Source organism: Pezoporus occidentalis, unplaced genomic scaffold (genome assembly GCF_034315485.1).
Source record: "Pezoporus occidentalis ecotype Australia unplaced genomic scaffold, CSIRO_AGI_Poc_V1 ctg194, whole genome shotgun sequence".
NCBI classification, from domain to species: domain Eukaryota; kingdom Metazoa; phylum Chordata; class Aves; order Psittaciformes; family Psittacidae; genus Pezoporus; species Pezoporus occidentalis.
Genome location: NW_026913791.1, coordinates 136648 through 156528, shown reverse-complemented (window position 1 = coordinate 156528; position 19881 = coordinate 136648). Strand labels below are relative to the sequence as shown.

General features: G+C 38.7%; 1 protein-coding gene across 1 annotated transcript in view; it reads left to right on the top strand.

Moving 5' to 3' along the window:
* The first annotated feature begins 404 nt into the window (after window positions 1-404).
* AK5 (adenylate kinase 5) overlaps window positions 405-19881 on the top strand; it is a 90240-nt gene continuing 70763 nt past the window's right edge. The window contains exons 1-5 of the mRNA XM_062617228.1: window positions 405-820; window positions 2569-2755; window positions 3736-3903; window positions 9746-9915; window positions 10036-10149. Of these exons, the coding sequence (XP_062473212.1) occupies window positions 761-820; window positions 2569-2755; window positions 3736-3903; window positions 9746-9915; window positions 10036-10149 (699 nt within the window). The 5' untranslated portion in view covers window positions 405-760. The remainder of the gene's footprint in view (window positions 821-2568; window positions 2756-3735; window positions 3904-9745; window positions 9916-10035; window positions 10150-19881) is intronic.

The window sequence follows — 19881 nt, the reverse complement described above, 5'->3', positions numbered from 1 at the left end:
AAAAAGCCAGCCAAGCATGGGTTGTCCAGAGTCCATCCAGATGCGGTCTCCATCCTTGGAGGTTCTGCAAGATGAAGCTAGATAAAGCCCTGAACAACCTGTTCTTACCTCAAGAACTGCCCTGTGCTCACCTCAAGAACTGCCCTGTGCTCAGAAGGTTGTACCAGATATGTCTTCTGGTCTCATCCTGTGACCCAGTGATCACAGATCATAGATTCTCAGGAGTGATCACAGCTCATGGCCTTTTACCAGTCCAAAGCATACAAAATGCCTCACTCTTCCAGAAGCCAAAAAACGATGCCAAGGGCAGAGACCTCTGTAAACGGGAAGCTTCCACCACCTCCCCAGCACTACGCCCGTGCCCAGCCCTCTCCGCAGTGCTGCCACACACTCCCGGCGTGCGGGGCGCGTTTCAGGGCATCAGAAACAGCCGGTGCCTCCCCGGGGGGTGGCCGCTCTACTCCGGCGCACCCTGCCCGCGCCTCGCAGCCAGGCTCGGCCCCCCACCGCCGGCACACCCTGAAACTTTCCCCGGCAGCCTGCGCACGCTCTTGCTTCCCGCGGGGAGAAAACGCGCTCCCTCTCCCTCCGTGCAGCGGGGACGGGGAGGCGGGCAGCCTCTGCCTCCCTCTTCTCCCCGCCCCGGCTCGCCCGCCCGCGGAAGCCTTCCCGAGGCTCCCGCATTGCACCGCCGCGCCGTGCCGGGGCTCGGCGCTGCCCAGCAGCGCCCCGCCGGCCCCCCGCTTGCCCGGCCGGCGGTATGAGCGCCGGTGAGGCGAAGGAGTATCTGGCCCGCAGGGAGATCCCGCAGCTTTTCGAGGTAGGCGAGGCGGCGGGGTGAGGGGGGAGCATCTTTCGCCCCGTCGGGGGGTGGGTGCTCCGCGCTGGGACTCCGCGGCGGGCCGCGGGCTGAAGGTGGCTGGAAGGACGGAGGAGCTGGGGCTGAGGCGCGCGTACCTTGCGCGATGAACCGCGCCGCGCAGGGCCGGGGGGGGGCGCTGCCAGGGGAGCGCGGATCCCGGGGTGGGGGCTGCGGCCGCGGAGCCGGCGGGGAGCGGCTGCTCCTTGCCTGCTGCACGGAGCCTCCGTGGTCGCACGGGGAGCCGGGCGGCCGCACCCGGCGCAGCGCTGCGGTCTGCCCTCCTCCAGAGCCCGGGGAGGCAGATAACTTGTGTGCCCGCAGGGCAGAGGACCGCCGAGGAATGCGGGCGGGGGGCGTCTTCCAGGTTTTCTCCAGATTTTCATGGGTCTGGAGGAAATAACCGCACAACTGTTCGGTGAGGGTTGGGCTGGCTTCCGACAAGTTACCTGCTGCTCATGGTTGATAATTATTTCTCTGTGCAGTGTTGATTTATTTTGTTCCTAAGCAGACATCCTCCCATCTGTGTAAAACACACACAGAGAGACGCTTACGTGTTTTCCCTGCTCTGTTCTGAAGCTAGACATCTTTTTATGTATTTGAAAATTACAGGACTTGCACCATGCTAATGTTTTACTACAGCGTTTAGAATGTGAATGGTTTAACGGGAGATGCAGACAGAACTGGTTTTCTGTAGAGGCTTAACGCACGAGCTAGCAGTTTTTAAAAATCAGTGCACATCTGCAGAAATACATGGGTAGTTGCTGCCATCGGTTAAGTAGTACAGTAAGGGCAGAGGTGCATAGGAATGACATCCTATTTTATAAATTTAAATGTGTGTAAGTAATAAGCACTGTATAAAGTGTAGATAACAAGGGACTGAGGAAATCCTGAACTGGAGCTGTTTATTATAATGCCAACTGTGACCCTCAAGTTTATTTGGACAAAATTTAGTAATAGCGCAAAGAAACAGAAGTCACCCTGAAAGGCATTGTTAAGAGGTTGTCTTGTGAAGAGGTGAGCTGATGACTTAGGTATCACTTTGTCAAGAAAAATCAATTACTGTGCGTCAGAGCAGGGCCTGACATTCCTTCCTTCTTTCACACTCCAGATAATGCTCATAGGTGTGACTAGTGCAGAATTCATAACATAGGCAGGGGTGTTCTAGTGGCTGGAAATTTCTTGTCAATTAGATCTGGCAGCACCTATGAACTGTGGGGTTGGGGTTTTTCCTCCAGTACTGATCAAGATGAAATTTGAGTATTCCTCTTGATTTTTCATTATTTAAGTGTTGACTCAAGAATACAGATAAGATACTTGTGGGTGCACCAGTCTTTGAGGAAAAGATACATTCTAGTGGTGTAGTAGGCTACACAGAGTATGTAACTTTTGAGGCTGGCTTGTGCATTGCCAATATGTAGATTTGCCAGGTGTAGTTCTAAGAAAAACGTAGGGAACTTTTTACTCTTTTCAGGTTTGATCACAGTGTAAAGAGGCAAATATAAAGACAAAGGTGCGAGCTTCCTGCCTGAATCATTTTTGTGACATTGGCAAACCAAACCAATCTAACAGGCCTCACTCTCACACATTTGCTTGAAATGGAGAGTCTGAATGTACGAGGAATATGGGGTTTCTCAGTGTAAAGTCAAAGTGCTTGTTTTTTCCTGGCACCTGTCGTTATAGTGTGTATTTCTGATCTTACGTTGCAGAGCCTGTTGAATGGATTAATGTGTTACAAACCCGATGACCCAATTGAATATTTGGAAAGCTGTTTGCAGAAAGTGAAAGAGCTTGGAGGGCCAGAAAAAGTGAAATGGGACACTTTTGTCAGCCCAGAAAAGAAGACCCTGCCTCCACTCAATGGAGGACAGCCCAGGAGGTCTTTTTTCAGAAATGGTAATGTATTAAATATAAAAATTGTTGTATTTCATGCACTGTGGGTGGTTTTACATCCGCTACTGAATTATTTTATACTTACTTGTATACAAGATCATGCTTCATTCTGATTTTCCTTAGGCAAAGGATTCAAGGATTCCGTTTCCTTGAGTTTTGGTGTTTGCTTTTCTCCTCCATAACGGATGCTATGCAAGAGAGGAAATTGTAGTCTTTTGCAGCCTAATTACGGATGTTTGCAGTGTGAATGTTTAACACAGTAGTGGAGAGAGTTCTCGTATCCTCCCTAAAACATTTGCAAAGATAGGGGTAAAGTTGACTCAGTGCACTTGACTTATATCTTTAGTTGGTTCTGACTGATGATGTACATACTTGCTTCAGTGCAGTTAGACTAGGTTGTTTTTCTAGTTTATATGGGAGCTATGGGCTAATTTACTAAGTACAGTGTAAATGATAAACTCATAGAAAAAGGTGCATCTCAGAAAGTCGAAGCAAATGCTATACCACTACCTGTAATTATTTTATTTGTAATGTTAACAAAGAGTAATTAGCTCATCTCTCAGTTGCCATAGTTATTCTTCCTTCATCCAGCATTTCATTAAAATAATTAGCAAGAATACTGTCTCTATCTCTCTGCACAACATGTATCACCAGAAGAGTTCTGCTTAGTACTATAGCTTATTGGCACAATGCAAGGCTTTTCTTCTCAGAAGCCACTGCTGAACTTGAGGTGCTATGGGCAGATCTCCACAGAAAAGCTTATGTACTCGTAAAGAAACACCAAAGAAAACTGGCTTCTAGTGCTTCCAGTGTAATAAATCAGCTAAATAGAGACAAGGGATATTTACTACAGTAAGAGCAAGCACATTGTAAAATTTGGAGATATTTATGTTTATTATACTTATTTAGATCTGTGTGCACAATAGATTTTGAGTTTTCTGTGTATTTCCACACAATTACCTGTTTATCTTATTGTTTTACAGTGATGCCTGATAATTCGAACTTCCCGTACCGACGGTATGACCGTCTCCCTCCAATCCAACAATTTTCCATAGAGAGTGACACCGACCTCTCCGAAACTGCTGAGCTAATTGAGGAGTACGATGTATTTGATCCTGCAAGACCTCGACCAAAAATTATCCTTGTCATAGGTATGAAGGCAGAGTCAGTTTGACAAGATCATATCTTTGTTACTTTGCCTTTTTATTTGTGCTGCAAATACACTGAATGCCTCTATATATCCTAACACAATTTTTCCATCTTCAATAGCAAGTGGTGCAGTCCAATTAGAGTGTGTCAGGAAGTGAAATTGTTAGTGCTGAGGATATAGCATCCCAGCTGTAAGTGTTTTAGAGGTTACAGTGAGCACCTGTGGTCATGTTCTGTAAACTGCCTATCAGCAACTGGAGAGCTCATGGTTTGCATATGGAGCACATCTGCCAGTTAGATTTAAACTAAAACAAACCTGGCCCATGCATTTCAAGACAGCTCTACCATGTGAACCAAAGTGCTTCTCCAAAGTGTGATCCAGATCTGAACTAAACCACAATTGTAGTTGTACTAAAACCGGCTCACAAAAAAGGGTATTTAAGAATACTGGATAAGCTAGATCAAAAAGGTGATAGGGAGCTGTTGACCTCTGTACTTAGAACCTTGAGAGCTCATGTATGCCCAACTGGAGTGGGCGTACGTGGTCACTAGTCCATTGCATTGATAAATTAACCCTTACATCTGTTTGGCAAATGAATCCTGTGCTAACTTCTTGGTCAGTGGGTGATCAGTTATCATTAGGTAATTGTGCTCTTTCCCCAAGTTCCCTTTTGTGTGCTGTTCAGTGTCCTTCCTGACACTGGTATTTTCCAGCCTCAGACAGTCATAGTTTTTGTTAAGAAATAGCTGCAATTTAAGTGTAAATCTACATTTTGTTCTTTTTCTGAATTTAAGCTTCCTGAATCAGTTTCTTTGTCGTTGGGCATAGTTGCCTTTTGAAATTTTATCACCAGGCCCAATTCCCTGATTCTCTGGACTATTTAAATAATTACAGCAGAGGTGTCAGGTGGTGGAGAATCACATTTTTAGTCTGTAAAGCCTTATACATATCAAAGAGAGATACTGCTTCCATAGCAGAGAATAGTACGTAGAATAGTAAAAGAGACTAGGCTCTGCACGCAGCAGTTCGTAGTAATGTGATATTGCAATATACTGAAAACAGAAAAGCAGACAGTTTGCTAGGTATTTCAGGTATGCAAAAAGAATTGCTTAGGTTTTTCAATTTTGTTAAACTTTTGTTTCAGAATTACAAATCTCAACATGCAAACATCTCCATGCACCTTTGACCTATCAAGCTTGCAGTAGATGGAGAAGTAACACATGCCTTTCCTTCATCTTAATTAATTAGCTAGCCTTCCTTTCATAAAGGAGAAAAACTGGCTCCTTTTCAGTGACCACAGAAGGCTCTTAAGGCATTGAAATCTATATAGCTGTGTTGCAGTAGAGTGATGAATGAAGGTTTGATCTAGGTGAGATAAAGAGAGATTGGCTTTCACCCCTGGAACTGAGTGCAGGGGTATTTGAAATTAAATCCTTGAATGCCAGCATATAGCGAACAGACTATGGATTTTACAGAGCTTTTCTTCCCCCATTTATATAGGGAACAGTATAAACAATCTACAAAGTCTATTTCAAATTTATTTTACAAATGAGTTTCTCTGAGTCTCTCTATTATAGTGGGATCTGTTAGAAACACAATACTATATGTAGCTTAGCAGCTACTGTCCAATTTTGCACAGTATCAAGAAAATTGCTCCCAAATTCAACTAGTTATTCAAAGAATAATAATATACTGAATGAAAGGGAGAAAATGAAAAAAGTGCACTATTAATTTCAAGAGACAAATATTCTACACAAAAAGAAGTGTTGCGTATCTTTCAGTTTGCAGAAGATGACAGTGAAAACTTCAGTTATGCAAGGTTTTTATGTCTAACTAGTGATAACTAATCGTACTGCCTAGCTCAGATGGTACCGGTCTCCTTCATTGTTGGGTACTGAAAAGAAGTTAAAGACCTGTCTTCTGCTTTGCACATTTGGTGAACTTTTCTTTAATAATGCATTAGCCCAAGATCTTTTTAATGCTTCCATAAAGGATTTTACAACTTTGCTTTGTGAAATCTGTCATTCTTATAATGAACCAGGTAGCTCCAAGGCAAAAGAGAACTCACTTATAAAGGGGGGGAGGAGGGGTGTTGAGTGCTTTTGTCTGTGCTAGCAGAAAAGTCTTCTGGTGAAATGTAAAGCTGCAAAGCTGCAAAGTGAGTATGTGACTGGATTTTAGGAAAACCAGATGGAACCAGCCAGGATGGCACACATCTGAATCACTGGGAAGTTTCTAAGGCATTATAACACCAGAAGACTAAATTGTGTTTACAAATGTGTTTCCTAGCAGATTTTGACAAACACTTTTTTACAGTTGATACAGCCTGAATACAAAGATCTTAAAGAAATAATTACCTGGTGGCATTAGTTTTTAAACTGCATTTAATAAAAAATATTAGTGAATATTAAAAGACTATATTTTCCTTTACAATCAAAGTTTAAAGGATAGATCAAAGATAGCAGTGTCAGCCAGCGGCTGGCCAGTTGGTTTAAATCCATTTACAGAACTAGATTAAAACAACTGCTTTAGTAAAACTTTTGGGGCCTACAAATCATTACTTGAAACCAGTTAGAAAACATAATTTTAGATGCTGCAAATGTTCACTAGTTTAGATATCTTCTAAGAAGTATGTAAAATCATCATGCTTTTCTTGAATAATGTGTAATCTCAGACTAAGTTAAAAGAATGAAAAACAAAAGTGATTTTTTGTAAACAGTTTTTCAGTATGATTTATTGAACAGTCAGGAATGGATACATAGTTCAATAAATTACAGAGATTTGCTGTGGGAAGTAATTTTGTCCTATCACTTTTCTCTTATTTTATTACCTGAGTGTTTCCCCTTACCTTGTAAACAGATAATTGCACTTAGGGATTATCCATAGAGGGATATTTTTGGATTAGAAAAACAAAAAGTATGAGAAGTTTGTGAACATTAAAGCAGACATATTATTAGGTTTTTTCTGCTTGAAATTCAAAGTGCCAGACTACACGTTTTTCTTTTCTTCTGTTTAATGGCAAAGCAAAGCTCTTCCTAATAGGAGTGTGAAGTCTGTCTACTTGGTTTTAAAAAGTTTTTTTCAGCTATTTTATGGTTTTACAGAGACTGATATTTTTTCAAGTAACAGTAATGTTTCTGGCATCTTTTGTATCATTGTTGGAATGCAGATACTGTTTTCCTTGTTGTCACATTTTCTCTTTCTAATTTTCTACATTACCTATATATATTTTGCATCTTTATTTTCTGGGATACAACACAGTCTGTTTCAAATGTGTCTTGAGTCTCTGGGGAAGTTAAACTGAATCTCCTTCCTTAGAAGTTCTGTATCTGCAGGAATTATGCACAGCATTGGCTCCAGTATGTTTTATAAACCCTTTGCTCTGAAGCGCAGTTGCAACCAACTGCCCCTTTTCTCCAGTAGCTAGGCCTATTGCCAGCAAATAAAGCTGCTTAAATTTATAGTAATAAACAATACACGTATGTATAAACACACACGCATGTAAGATACATTATTTGTGTGTTATGCTCATTAGATTGCAGTATGTGGCTTTGTATAGAGAGAGGGTTGCTTTTGGAAATCTTTACAACAGAGTGAATTCCAGTAAGGAGTAATAATCCTGTTCATTCACCTGGAAAAATTTGCTCCATACAAACTGGCAGCAATCGTCAAACAATTAGCTGCACCTTTAGTGCTGTTGTTTTCATCCATGTGAGAAAAAAAGACGTTGGGAATCAGTTACTCCAAACCTGCTACCATTCCAGATTATCAAGAACCTATTATAAACTGTAAACTACATGGAATTATCTTGTTTGAACATTTGTCAAACAGGGATGAAACACAATGTGAGGTTTGGTGAAATGCATTTGTCGTGGAGAAGGATGAGCATGCCGTTATAGGGAGAGGGGAGAGCCGAAGCAGAAGTGCTGTGTGGCCACTTAAGTGGAGGAAATTATTCCTGGTATATCAGATGCTCGCATATCTGCAAAAGGGAAACATCCTTTAGTCTAACAAAGAGGATAGCTCAACAGTCTATGAAAGGAGTACAAACTGGAAAAACTAAGCCCATCTAGATCACCTGGAAGAATTGAAATGCAAGATTAGCTGTAAAACATGACGTAATCTGCTGAAAGGAGAAAGCAGATGCCTTTCAGAAGAGAAACAGCAAGTGAAGTGAATGAGGGGAAAATATTTTTCAGTTGTAATTTTACTGTACAGAGATAAGATACAGTTTTTCTTTCTTTGCTTATGTGTTTTAAGAACATCTGTAGCTGTATTGATTAGCTGGTTGTTCCAAATAAATGCTTATATTTGCATTTATCTTAACCTGGCTTGATTTAAGCATTATTTAAACTAATTGGGTAATGCTAAAACCTTTTTTTCCCAAGGGTATGACTAAGTGTGGGCAGGGTATGGGAACACCATAAGAACGCACAGGTTTCCCTGCACATTCTCTTTAAGTGGGTCCCAATCTGAGTTACAAAGACCAGATGGAGAGCTGCCATACAGCAACGGGATACAGAAGAGTTCCTGGTGACTACTGGTAACACTGAAAGCTCTCTGACATGTAATACTGGTGCACAGGTTTGAATCTGGTTACACAGAGTGTCACAACCATATTATGAAGAAATACTGCAAAGCTTGTCCTGCAATCAAATCTATACTCATTATATAAATGCCTAAAAGCTGTTTATGGGAATAATAGATAATATAAGAAAGAATATGATTACTAACAAGAAGCTCATTGGGTTCATATTTACTGTCATTACATTGTTGTAAAGTTCATAAAAAATTGATATTTTTAATAAATTTCAAGTCTTTGGCTGTTGAAATAAAATTCAATGTTCTTACACACAATTCCCAAATAAACAGCTACTAGTGTTGGGAATTAGTATAAAAACATTTGTTTGGTTTTGCTTTGTTATGCTGTTCAGTAACATGCTTGTCTATATATAAGCATTTCCTTTAATCAAAACAATCTCCTGGTTTTACATCCTGCATTACAGTTTCTCTGTTCCTCACATTGTAGTGTGCCCTTTTAGTTCAGACATAGTGTCTGATTTTTTTTTACATGCATTCTTGATTATGCTGTCCAGCTGACCTTTGCTTCAACATTTCTCACTATGTAAGGTAGCTGTTTTCTGTGGTTTCAATACCTACTCTTCCTGTGCTGTACTGAAGGGTCTCTTTATTCAAGTTGTCCAGCAAGCTGAACCTAACAGATTGCTTCTCTATCAGATGCTTCAAGCATCAATACCAGAAGTATGTGTAGTTCAATAAAAGTCTTTGTACCAAATCACTATGGAAACATCTCAGCTGATTATTTAATATTTTTCTGTATTTTAAAATTAGAAAACCTCAGAAACTCATGCAAGCGTATTTAGGAGCAGATTTTATTAGTTCCATTTCTTGACTAGTCCATTGATTTAATTGTCTCATTTAATCAAGTATGATTCTTACTGACATGAATACACTTCAGACTATCTGTCTGTCTTTGGATTCACAGAGGTCAAGAAGGGACCAGTTCATTGTCTGTTCCTCTACTACAAATCAAGAAAAATTCCTTTCCAGGAGCAGCTTTAGAATGAGGTCAGGTCTAAAAGAGTGTGTTTGGTTTTAATTCACAAGTAGACTTGTATTCCTTTTTTTACTTCATTTCACAAACTGTTACCTTTGCAATCAGGTGGATGAGACCCATTTCTAATGGCTGGTAACAAGTCATGCAGCTGTGAGATTTGCTCTAATAACGGCTGGAAAATTGGTGATGATAACAAAGATTTCACATGTGATTGGGTACTTGAGATGAAAGGTTAATTTAATGTTTTCCTTGTAATTAATAATAGGTGGCCCAGGAAGTGGTAAAGGAACACAGAGTTTGAAAATAGCAGAACATTATGGATTTAACTACATATCAGTTGGTGAATTGTTAAGGAAGAAGATACACAGCACAAGCAGCAATAGAAAATGGAGTCTAATTGCCAAAATAATTACTACTGGAGAACTGGCCCCTCAGGTACAGTGTATCCTGTGTTAATGTTTACTTTTGAAAGATTTGTACATTCTGTATTAATGTGCACCATCAAGAAAACCTCCTCTACAAAATGAAATAACTAACTTCTTTTCTCTGTGTAAGGAAACAACCATAACTGAGATAAAGCAGAGGTTAATGCAGATCCCTGATGAAGAGGGTATAGTGATTGATGGATTTCCTAGAGATGTTGCTCAAGCAATCTCCTTTGAGGACCAAGTAAGAGATTGTTTTTATTCTTAAAATAACTTACATAACTTTGCAACACTTAAGCTTCTTGAAGTCATCAGTCACAGTCAGATTCCAAGAAAGGCTAGATGTTATTTCTAACTGAGCATTGCTCTTTAAATCCCTGCAAGTTCATAATTATAGGTTGACAAAACGTTATCCTTTTGGTTTATGTTATATTGTGTCCTGGCTAAAGGCAGAACATTTTGTAAAAAGGCAATGTGATAAGATAACCAATAATCCAAGCCACTTACCTCAGCTATGAAAATCCCCTCTCAAGATGAAGAAGAAAATAACATCAAGTCTAACAGTTCCTATTTTTTGTATCTTAGTGGTTTAGAAAGGGAAAAGACATTATATTTCCATATCTATTTGTCAATTTAATCTACACTGAGAGAAACATACTTAAATCAATGTATATCTTCACAACGCTTTTAATCTCAAGTTTATTACAGTGCATTGGAAAGACTGGAATAAAATAAGGGTTAAAACTGCCCACGTTCTGCAAATTTTTGTGAACTAGAAATGATGCTCTTTTCTTAGAAATTCAGATCATTTTGGTATCTAAACTACAATTCTAAGGTTTAGTCAGCTAAAACTGTATTCCCAAATTCTACTCACATGTTGTTTTCATGCATGTATTTTAAACTAGTCTAAAAATACTTAAATTCAGTGGAAAAACAAACAGCTTATGTCATTTTCTGATCAAACACTGTTAACATAACAGTTATGGTCACAAGTAAAGGTTGTGGTTTCAGTGCTGAATTTTTAGAGTGCCTCATGCAGAGTCTCAAAGTCCTTCACAAATTCTGGTGAACTACCATTTCTGTTCTTTGAGTTCCCAGTGGCATTGCCAAGACAGAAATAACGAAACAAAGCAGCCAGCGAGGCATTTCATTAGCGTGCTTTTGTAAGGTGTTATTCTGGGCAAAATAAAGAAGGCTAAACTGAGGAAATGAAAGGAAACAGACAAAATAGTTATTACAGAAAAAAGTCAATGGTTGCCAACTATATCCCTTTATAATTAACAAACTATTTTATAAGTGAAACATCAGAAATTTGGGCTTAATGGTCACTTCCTTGCCTCATTTTTTTGTCCTGTATATTGTGTGATAGTGTGACTTGAGTGCATTTCTTACTGCTATAATTTTGTGATGACGTTGGTTTATGAAAGAATGGGTGATGTGAAACAGGAAGAACTGACAGGAATTAAATTAAGTGCTTTGAGTTACCCTAGGGTCAGATTTTCTTTCTACAAAGGAAAACCAGTTAAACATTTGCACACCCATCACAGGGTCCATTAGTAATACCACCAAGAAATGGAGTCCAGGAGGTAACAGAAAAAGCTCAGGCAGTGCTGTAGAAGATGAGAAAGATGTTTCATATGTTTCATATATGTTTGAACCTTCCCTTTGTACCTTTCTAATACGTTTTTATAGTACTTCCTCATTTAATGTGAAACATTCCCTTCTGCCAGCCTGGTTAGCTGTTGTTGACTGTAGAAACCTACATGGAAAAAAACCTGACTGACAGATGATAGAAATCCTAAACTTTGGCTCCTTCTTAGTATGTGCTATTGCTTCAGGGATCCTGTAGATTGGTTTGTTTGGGTTTGGGATTTTTTTTTTCAGATTTAGTCATTTTAGACCTGACCATATTTTCAGAGTCCATTTGTTTTCAGTCTAATGGGTTTTGCTGCATCATACTGCTTAAGGCCTGATTCTTCCTGAAAGACAGATGACTGTGTCTCTAAAAAAATCCCAAAGCACTTTATATAGGACCACCTTTCAGCCTTATCTGTACTAAAATAAATATGGGAAAGGAAAGAAAGAATCATAGAGCTTTTATACGAGGACAGGAAAGAAAATTTAGTTTACTTAAGCTCCCCATTTTCACCTTTTTTCGCAGCTGACCTCTCATACGACCATATGTAAAGCCATGGAAATAAATGTCCAAAGGATGTAGATATGTCAACATAAACCATGTATTTAATCCAGTGGGATATATGCAGTATTTTAGCTTGAATTTATATTTTAAAGAAATAAAATATGCTTGTTTTTCCTTAAAATTCTTTTAATAAGCCATAATGCTACACCCATAAGTAGGAAGGCCTTGTGATAAGGAAGGAGGACTATCAGCAGATGTGGTATCCATTTTCTTTCATGGGATGAGGCTGACAGTAATCCATAGTATGTCAGGTTGTTTACATTAAGCATGCTAGCACTTTTAAGGCCCTCAGAGATCCCTCAATGGGAAACACAATTGGGTTGTGGAGAATTCAGTAATTAACTGTTGTGATGATTTGTGTAGGTCTGCAATTAAAAATGCTGCGGGTGTGTTCCACCGCAAGATGAGAAATAATTAAATAATTAGTTTTAATTTCAGTGTTGCTTAACTAGTAAGGCACTTTATGATTAGAAGACCTATTAAGCAATGAAATAAATATCCCTCTGAAGAAAATGGTGAAATCCCACAAAATGCAAATAGTCAAATCACATTATTCTGTAATTCATATTTCTTATTTTTACAAAGACACCCTGTGTAGAACAGAGATCTGTTGATAAAAAGTTCTGAGTAAGAACTAATTCTTATTGCTAGTAACATTTTGTCATGGGTGAATACTCTTACAGATAGTCCCTTTAAGATCTTTGCATGCTTATGTACCTTAAAACAGCAGAAAAAGTTGTATAACACAAGCCATTTTAAAGGTTACACTTAGGGGAACTGTCAAAAAATGCATGAAGTAGGAGTTACTATTTATTTAACTTGTTTTCTTCACTCATGATCCCTTCATAGCTGTTAATTGTTTTGATTACAAGGATTCTAAAGTGCAATTGTGTGCTTTTGAACAGAGACTTTATCATTTGTTCCATAAAGGAGCTAGAACACTTTTGGATTTTATGATGTGTATTAAAATAATGATGGTAAGTTTGTACAAGGGTAAATAGAATATGCTGCCTTTCTCAGTTCTTTCAGCCATATAGGATATAAAGTAGATGCCAGTGGAAGGAATGAGCAGCAGACAAGAGTGACTGTTCACTTATCCTTCATTATTTGAGTATGATGGAATGCATATTCATCTGTAACCCCATGTATTGTGGTTTAACCCCAGTAGGCAACTAAGCACCATTAAGCACCACACAGCCACTTGCTCACTCCCCTGTTGTGGGATGGGGGAGAGAATCAGAAGGGTAAAAGTGAAAAAACTTGTGGGTTGAGATAAAGACAGCTTAAAGCAAAAGCTGCATGCACAAGCGAAGCAAAACAAGGCATTCATTCACCACTTCCCATTGGCAGGCAGGTGTTCAGTGATCTCCAGGAAAACAGGGCTCCATCACACATAACAGTTATTTGGGAAGACAAAATGCCATAACTTTGAAGATTCCCCCCCTTCCTTCTTCTTCCCAAAGTTTTATATGCTGAGCATGATGTTATATGGTAGGTATCCCTTGGGTCAATTGGGGTCAGCTGTCCCAGCTGTGTCCCCTCGCAACTTCTTGTGCGACTCCAACCTACCCACTGGTGGGGTGGTGTGAGAAGCAGAAAAGGCCTTGACTTACAAGCCCTGGTTAGCAATAACAAAACCAACTCTGTATTATCAACACTGTTTTCAGCACAAATCCAAAACAGAGCCCATACTAGCTAAGAAAATAAACTCCCAGCCAAAACCGCCACATCATGGAAGCTTGAAATAAGCAAGCATTCAGTTTAAAAGCAGCATTTTGCACTGTATAGCCTTTCTCCTTTGCCATTGTTTACACAGACAGAAACAAACTCCAAAAATATGTATAGTAATCCCAATGATGAATTGTAGGGGCAGAACATGGAGGACAAGTTATAGAACTGAATGGAAATAGAGATGAGTAATACAAGATATTCAGACAGTAATTGAACAAATGTGAGAGAAATAGGAAGTCTGTAAACAAAACAGGCTACACAAACCTGACACCATTATAGTTCAAGAAAGCATGTCAGGTCTTCGTTGAAAAGTTTGTATTGTTTTATTACCCCTATGTTCCTTTTTGTGAGTTATAATACAGTGGGATCAAGAAAGTATCCGAACCAAATTTCACATAAAGGGACAGGAAGTCAAAACTTGGAGTAGATATGGGGTAGCCACAGTGGTCAATGAAAGGAGAACCAGGAGAGAGCCTGTACAGTTTTTGGTCTGAGCCACATCAGATCATCTCCCCTTTCTCCACCAGTGCATGTTGTGGAAAGCAGGTCATGACCAGCGGACAGGCAAGGCACAAAAGGAATAAAATCTGTCTTGCTCCCAAACAGTAATGCTATAGCTGCCTTCTGAATGCTGTTTACTGAACCTTTTTATATCTATTGTTACATGGCTTTCACCAATAAGAACTGTGGTGAGTTATTGTAAAGATAAACTAATTTATAATGGAAATGGTTCATCATATTAGTAGAGGAAAAGGTCAGCTAAGGTGTCTGCTTTCTCTTGCAAGCACATGTAAAATCTAACTGTGCTGTATTTACAGACTTTTTAAGGTAACAAATTATTTATGCTAAATTAATTCTTTCGATTTCATGCCTCACATAGCTGTTACTGGCACTTGACACTATTTAAGTTAAGCTTTCAGGATTTCTTCATTTTGTGAAAAAATCAAATGGATACCTATATGTTTGAACTGTAGTTACAGTACCTGTCCTGCATAATGTTCTAGTATAGAAAACCAAAATAATAATGAACTATTTCGAACTTCACTCATAATTGCTCCTGGTACTACCAGCGCATTTTTATCCCTTTGACTAATCCAGAAGCTGAACTTTTCTCTGCAAAAAAAATGTTATTTTTAGTAAACGAGTCAAAGCAAACCAACTTATGCTAACATTCCCAAACATAGGTATAGCTAAAAGACGACTATTTCTTCCTTATTATGTTGCCAAACGCTTGTGTGGACACTAAGTTCTCAACGTGTTGCTAGGCAGAATTGTATTAAAGCACATTACATTTCAATGACTGAAGTGCCTAAGATAAAGGAATGTATCATTTGCAGCACTCCCAGTATTTTTTTTTGCTGCTCATATCTAGAAACCAGAAGTAATAAACACTGCTTCCCAGCAATAACGTCAATGTGGAGTAAGTAAATTAAAAAGCACTTTACACATCTGAGGAATTTTACATTTGAATTGATTCTTTTTTCCCCTCTTAGTGTTATTAATATCACTGTTTCTATATCTATATCTTTTGAGAAGGCAAGTCTTTAAGATGGTATCAGTGATGCTTTCAGATTTTCAGTAGTGCTTGCCAACCAGCAGCAGCAACTGCTATTCTGGTCAGTCACACCAGCTTCTTTTCTTAATGGTCTGTTCCTCATTGCAGAGTCATTGCAGCCTGTGAGAGCTCATAGCTGTGAGCATTGCAGTTTTCTGTGAGTTTGAGTTTTCTCTGAACTTCTTATTAGAGCTGTATTTTTCTCTTTGAAAACTGAATATTTGATGCATAATTTCTCTCACTGGAAGTCTTGGATTGTTGCCAAACCCTGACGCTCATTTCTTAATTTCAGAAAGTAATCAATACCACCAACACTTGAATAGGGGTCCTTTTAATAAAGCCCCAAAGTCATTTAAGTATGAGAATCTCAGTTCTCACTTTAAAACAAAGTTCCAGGCAGTCATGATTGTGGAATAAGAGTGAAAACATGAATTTTAATGTCGTAAAAGCAAAGAGAACTGCCAGTTTATATGTTTGTTTTAAATAGATGATAATTTCTGAGTTGTGGTAATTTTGAAATCCTTCTGTGTAGCAGCACAGATTTAATACTGATTTATTTAGCCTTTCAGTTTGAGCCTAGGCATAAAACTATCCTAAAGAATGAATTTCTAAGGTATCCATGATCTCTGCTGAGTGCAAATAGTACAAAGGTTTAGATTCCAAACACACGTTCGAAAGTGCCAAGGAGGAAATGGTTTATTTACCATTAACGTGTCAGCTTGAAATTCAGCAAGTCAGCTACAGTACCAGCATGCTCAAGCATGCTAAGTATCTTCCTCTCCACAAGCACTGTAATGAAATGCCTCTGACTGGTGTATTGAACTCAAATGACTTGTGAAGAAGAAACTGTAGTTTGACTTTGTATGTAATCTCTCACATGGCAGTGTTCTTACCCTTCCCAGGAGAAATAATTTCTCACTTCAGTGTTTTCCAGTTAATTTTAATTACTGCTTTAGTTTGGTGGGGTTTTTTCCACTTTCAATCATTCATACATAACTTCTGATTGCATCATTTCCTTCACCAATATTAATGTTTAGTTTCAATAGTGTAAATACAGATGAAATTTGGTTAAAATATATTAGTTGTAAGTTTTGAAATGAAATGGGGAAAAGGTACTAGAATAAAATATTCATTAATGAATATAATTTAATTCCTTGATAAAAGACTGCTTTTATAGAAATTATCTTAAAAATATTTTTGTGTTAAATGGCCTGGGTGACAAGACTGTATTTGAAGAAGTAAATTTTAATTTAAATAATGAAGAGGCAGTAGATTTTACTGATTCTTTGTTTAAAATGTCATTAAGAATATTCATAAATACACTACACCTACAAAGAATAACTAGTTAATCGTGGCTGTGATACAAGTTAACTTTGTTTAACTCACCAATATATTCCTTATGAAGATTATTATGGAAAGTAATTGTGTTAAAGTAGAACTATGTAGATGACAATATATAGGATGCTGGGAAAAACTGACTTGTACTTTCACAGTCTCACAGGCTAAGGACAGCAGTACTATTCCTCCAAGTCCAGTACTTAAACCTCAAAGCAGAAATGACGTCTGCAGTCCCCTCAAAAGTTTGATGTAGGTGTTTGACCTGTATGTAGGCAGCTAAGCTATGACTGTCTGCCAAGCTCATGCTCTGCAAAGAGCTTCTTGTAGGAAACCTGCTCTGTCACTGGCCAGGAGTGTGGGCTCCAGAACAACTAGAAAAATGAATGCAGCCTTTCTGTGAATCTTCTTAAGGATCTCTTCTCTGCAATAGGTTTTTGTTCTGGTAAAGGCATTTTTTTTTTTTTTTCCCACCATGGTCTGTGTGTCTTCTTCGTTTCATTCCTTCCTCGATTTCTATCTCCCTTCTCCCAAATCTCCACTTAATTGTTCCAGGCTGATAGCCTCAGGTACAGTCTCCTACTGGATCTATGTACCCAGTCATTTGTATGAGTTGGAGGGCTAGCATATCAGCTATCTGCACTGCTGTGGTTCCTCTCATTCATTCTCCTTGGCCCTGTGAGTTTTCCATTACTTTCTTAAAGCCAAACTTGAGCAGGAAGCCTGTGGAATAGTCTTACTGTCTGTATTCTCTCCTGGAAGGTAGAACACTGTCCTGCTTCAATTTTCTGCTGGGTATGAGATCCTAGACCTCAGGTTTCCTATTTTTCTGACAAGGACTCTGCTAGCCAAACTAGCCAAAGGAGAGCTCAATCCTTTTCAGTTCTTTATCCTCAGAAGAGCAAATGGAGGTGCCTGCTGGGCAGTTCTGAACCAGAGGTCTGCTTAGACCTTTCTTTTTAGCATTAACATTTGCAGATAGGGATTCCTATTTACTAGCTGCACTGCACAGATGAAAATCTGTTCTCCCTAAAGACACCTGCTGCTCTTAATCAATTATTAGGGGGCCTAATTATGTAGCCAGGGCAATCTTCTGGAAGCTTATTTCTTAGGCACTGTGAATATGGTTCAAAAGCAGTTACTTGAGAAAAAAAAAACTGTGAGCAGGATTCATTCTTTGACAACATGATTCATTATTTTGCTTTTCTAAACCAAGAAAAAACTATGCAAACAGTCTAGTAACCCAACAGAGATGGAACTATAAAAAGCAATTCAGTAATTACAAGGGAGAGCACCCATACAATGGACATAAGCTAGCTTGCTAGAAACCTTTATCAATTAGAATAAAGTGCACTGTTAAATTAATGATGGTTGTTCATGAGCTGTCAGATGAGTTTTCTCAGGAGTATCTAGTAGAACACACCAGGAATTAAGAAACAGAGCATTTTTGTCTAGTGCCTGATGAGGAATAATGAGAGAGAATGTAATCATCTAATTTCTAGCAAACAACCGCACTACTCTCACTAACAAGAGGAGATGTAGAAAATATCCCTAGAGAAAACATCTTTCCACTTACTGCTTTACGTCAGTAGCACCACCAACTTGCATGGGATTACTCTCAATTTACTCCCAGTTCCAGTTTCAGAGGATATTCAGACCCAAAGAGAGTAGTATTTACTTACTTGTATATACTATTCTAAAAAAATGAGAGGATGTACCCACCCGTTTTATTCTGAGTTGTTGCCACACATTCTATGTCCCATTTAAAATTCAGAAGGTTGTAAATAACCAGAAACCTGTCTGTTCCCATAGGCAAAGATTCTGCCTTCTGCTGAGTTCCAGTTAGTAACTAGTCAAATTTATTTCCCTAAAACCTGAAGTCCTTCCTCACATGCATTTCTGGACATGAAAAAGACCTTCTGCCTTTAGCAAAAGATAAGCATGCTATGGAAAATCAGTGATGGAATCCAGTTCTTCTGTCTGTGCTGGTTCTATACACCTCTTCTACAAGCCAAGTCTCAGAATAAAACTTATTCCCCAGTCATAAAACTCCACAACAGTTAGTTCTGAGTTTAAAAAATAGGTTTGGGTTTGTCGTTTTTTTTTTGTAAATGAGTCATAAAAAGCCCTTTTCCTGTGTTAGAAAAAAGCAATTTTTTACTCATATTTACGCAGGAGAACTAGATTTTTCTCGAGAAGTAATCCCAGATGTCTGTATGCTCACACTAGCCTGTTTCTTTCCAACTTAAAAGTATTTCTGAGCATGTCTTGCAGACACGTGCAGTTGAGGTAGGTGGAAGTAGAGTGGTTCCTGAAAACAGGAGTGAATTATCAATAACATTTTAAGCTTTTACCCCACAGGTTGTAAATGCATGTATAAGAAATACATTAAGTGCTATTAGGTCTGACTACCTATGGATATAGAAGAGATGTTGCCCTTTCATGCATCTAAAATGAAGCAGAGGCTTCTGTTTATTAAATGGTTTTCAGCTACTTTCTGATGATAAAAATAAATATTCTTCAAATTTAATTCATAGAGATATCACATAATCAGAATCTGCTTTGTCTTCCTACCTCAAATATGTTTGAATTACCTTTTTTTCCACTTCAACAGAAAACCTTCTAGACAATACTTCATTTGAAACTAGGCTTCTTGAACTGAGAATTTTAAACCATTGTTTTCATTGACATTTTATTTCTGTGAGTAAAATGCATTTCAAATTAGCAAAGCTAGAGTGTTAGAAAAAATAGTTTTAGTTCCTGGGATTCTGATACTGTCCTTTGCATTGTTGCTGTTACTAGTAAAAAAATTAAGAACAGCAGTATTCACCTGCTGTAGAGAACTTTCCATTTTAAAAAGCAATAGGAAATAATGAAAACCTAATTAATTGATTTTCCACAATAATTACTGTGTTCTACCTCATTATTATCCCCATTTTACAATGCATTGTGCATGCTTTCCCATTTTTTTCAACAGGAACTGACCTGTGAGGCCAGTCCATTTCTGGGAAGAAGCAGATGAGAATCTGCACACCTGATGGTGGTGTTCATATCCTTCCCTTGCTGTGAGGCTGCACTTAACTCAGACGCAGTTTCTTTGAAGAACTGAGACTGACTGTGGAAAGCTGCACTCTCATGTTTGTGTTAGACAGATC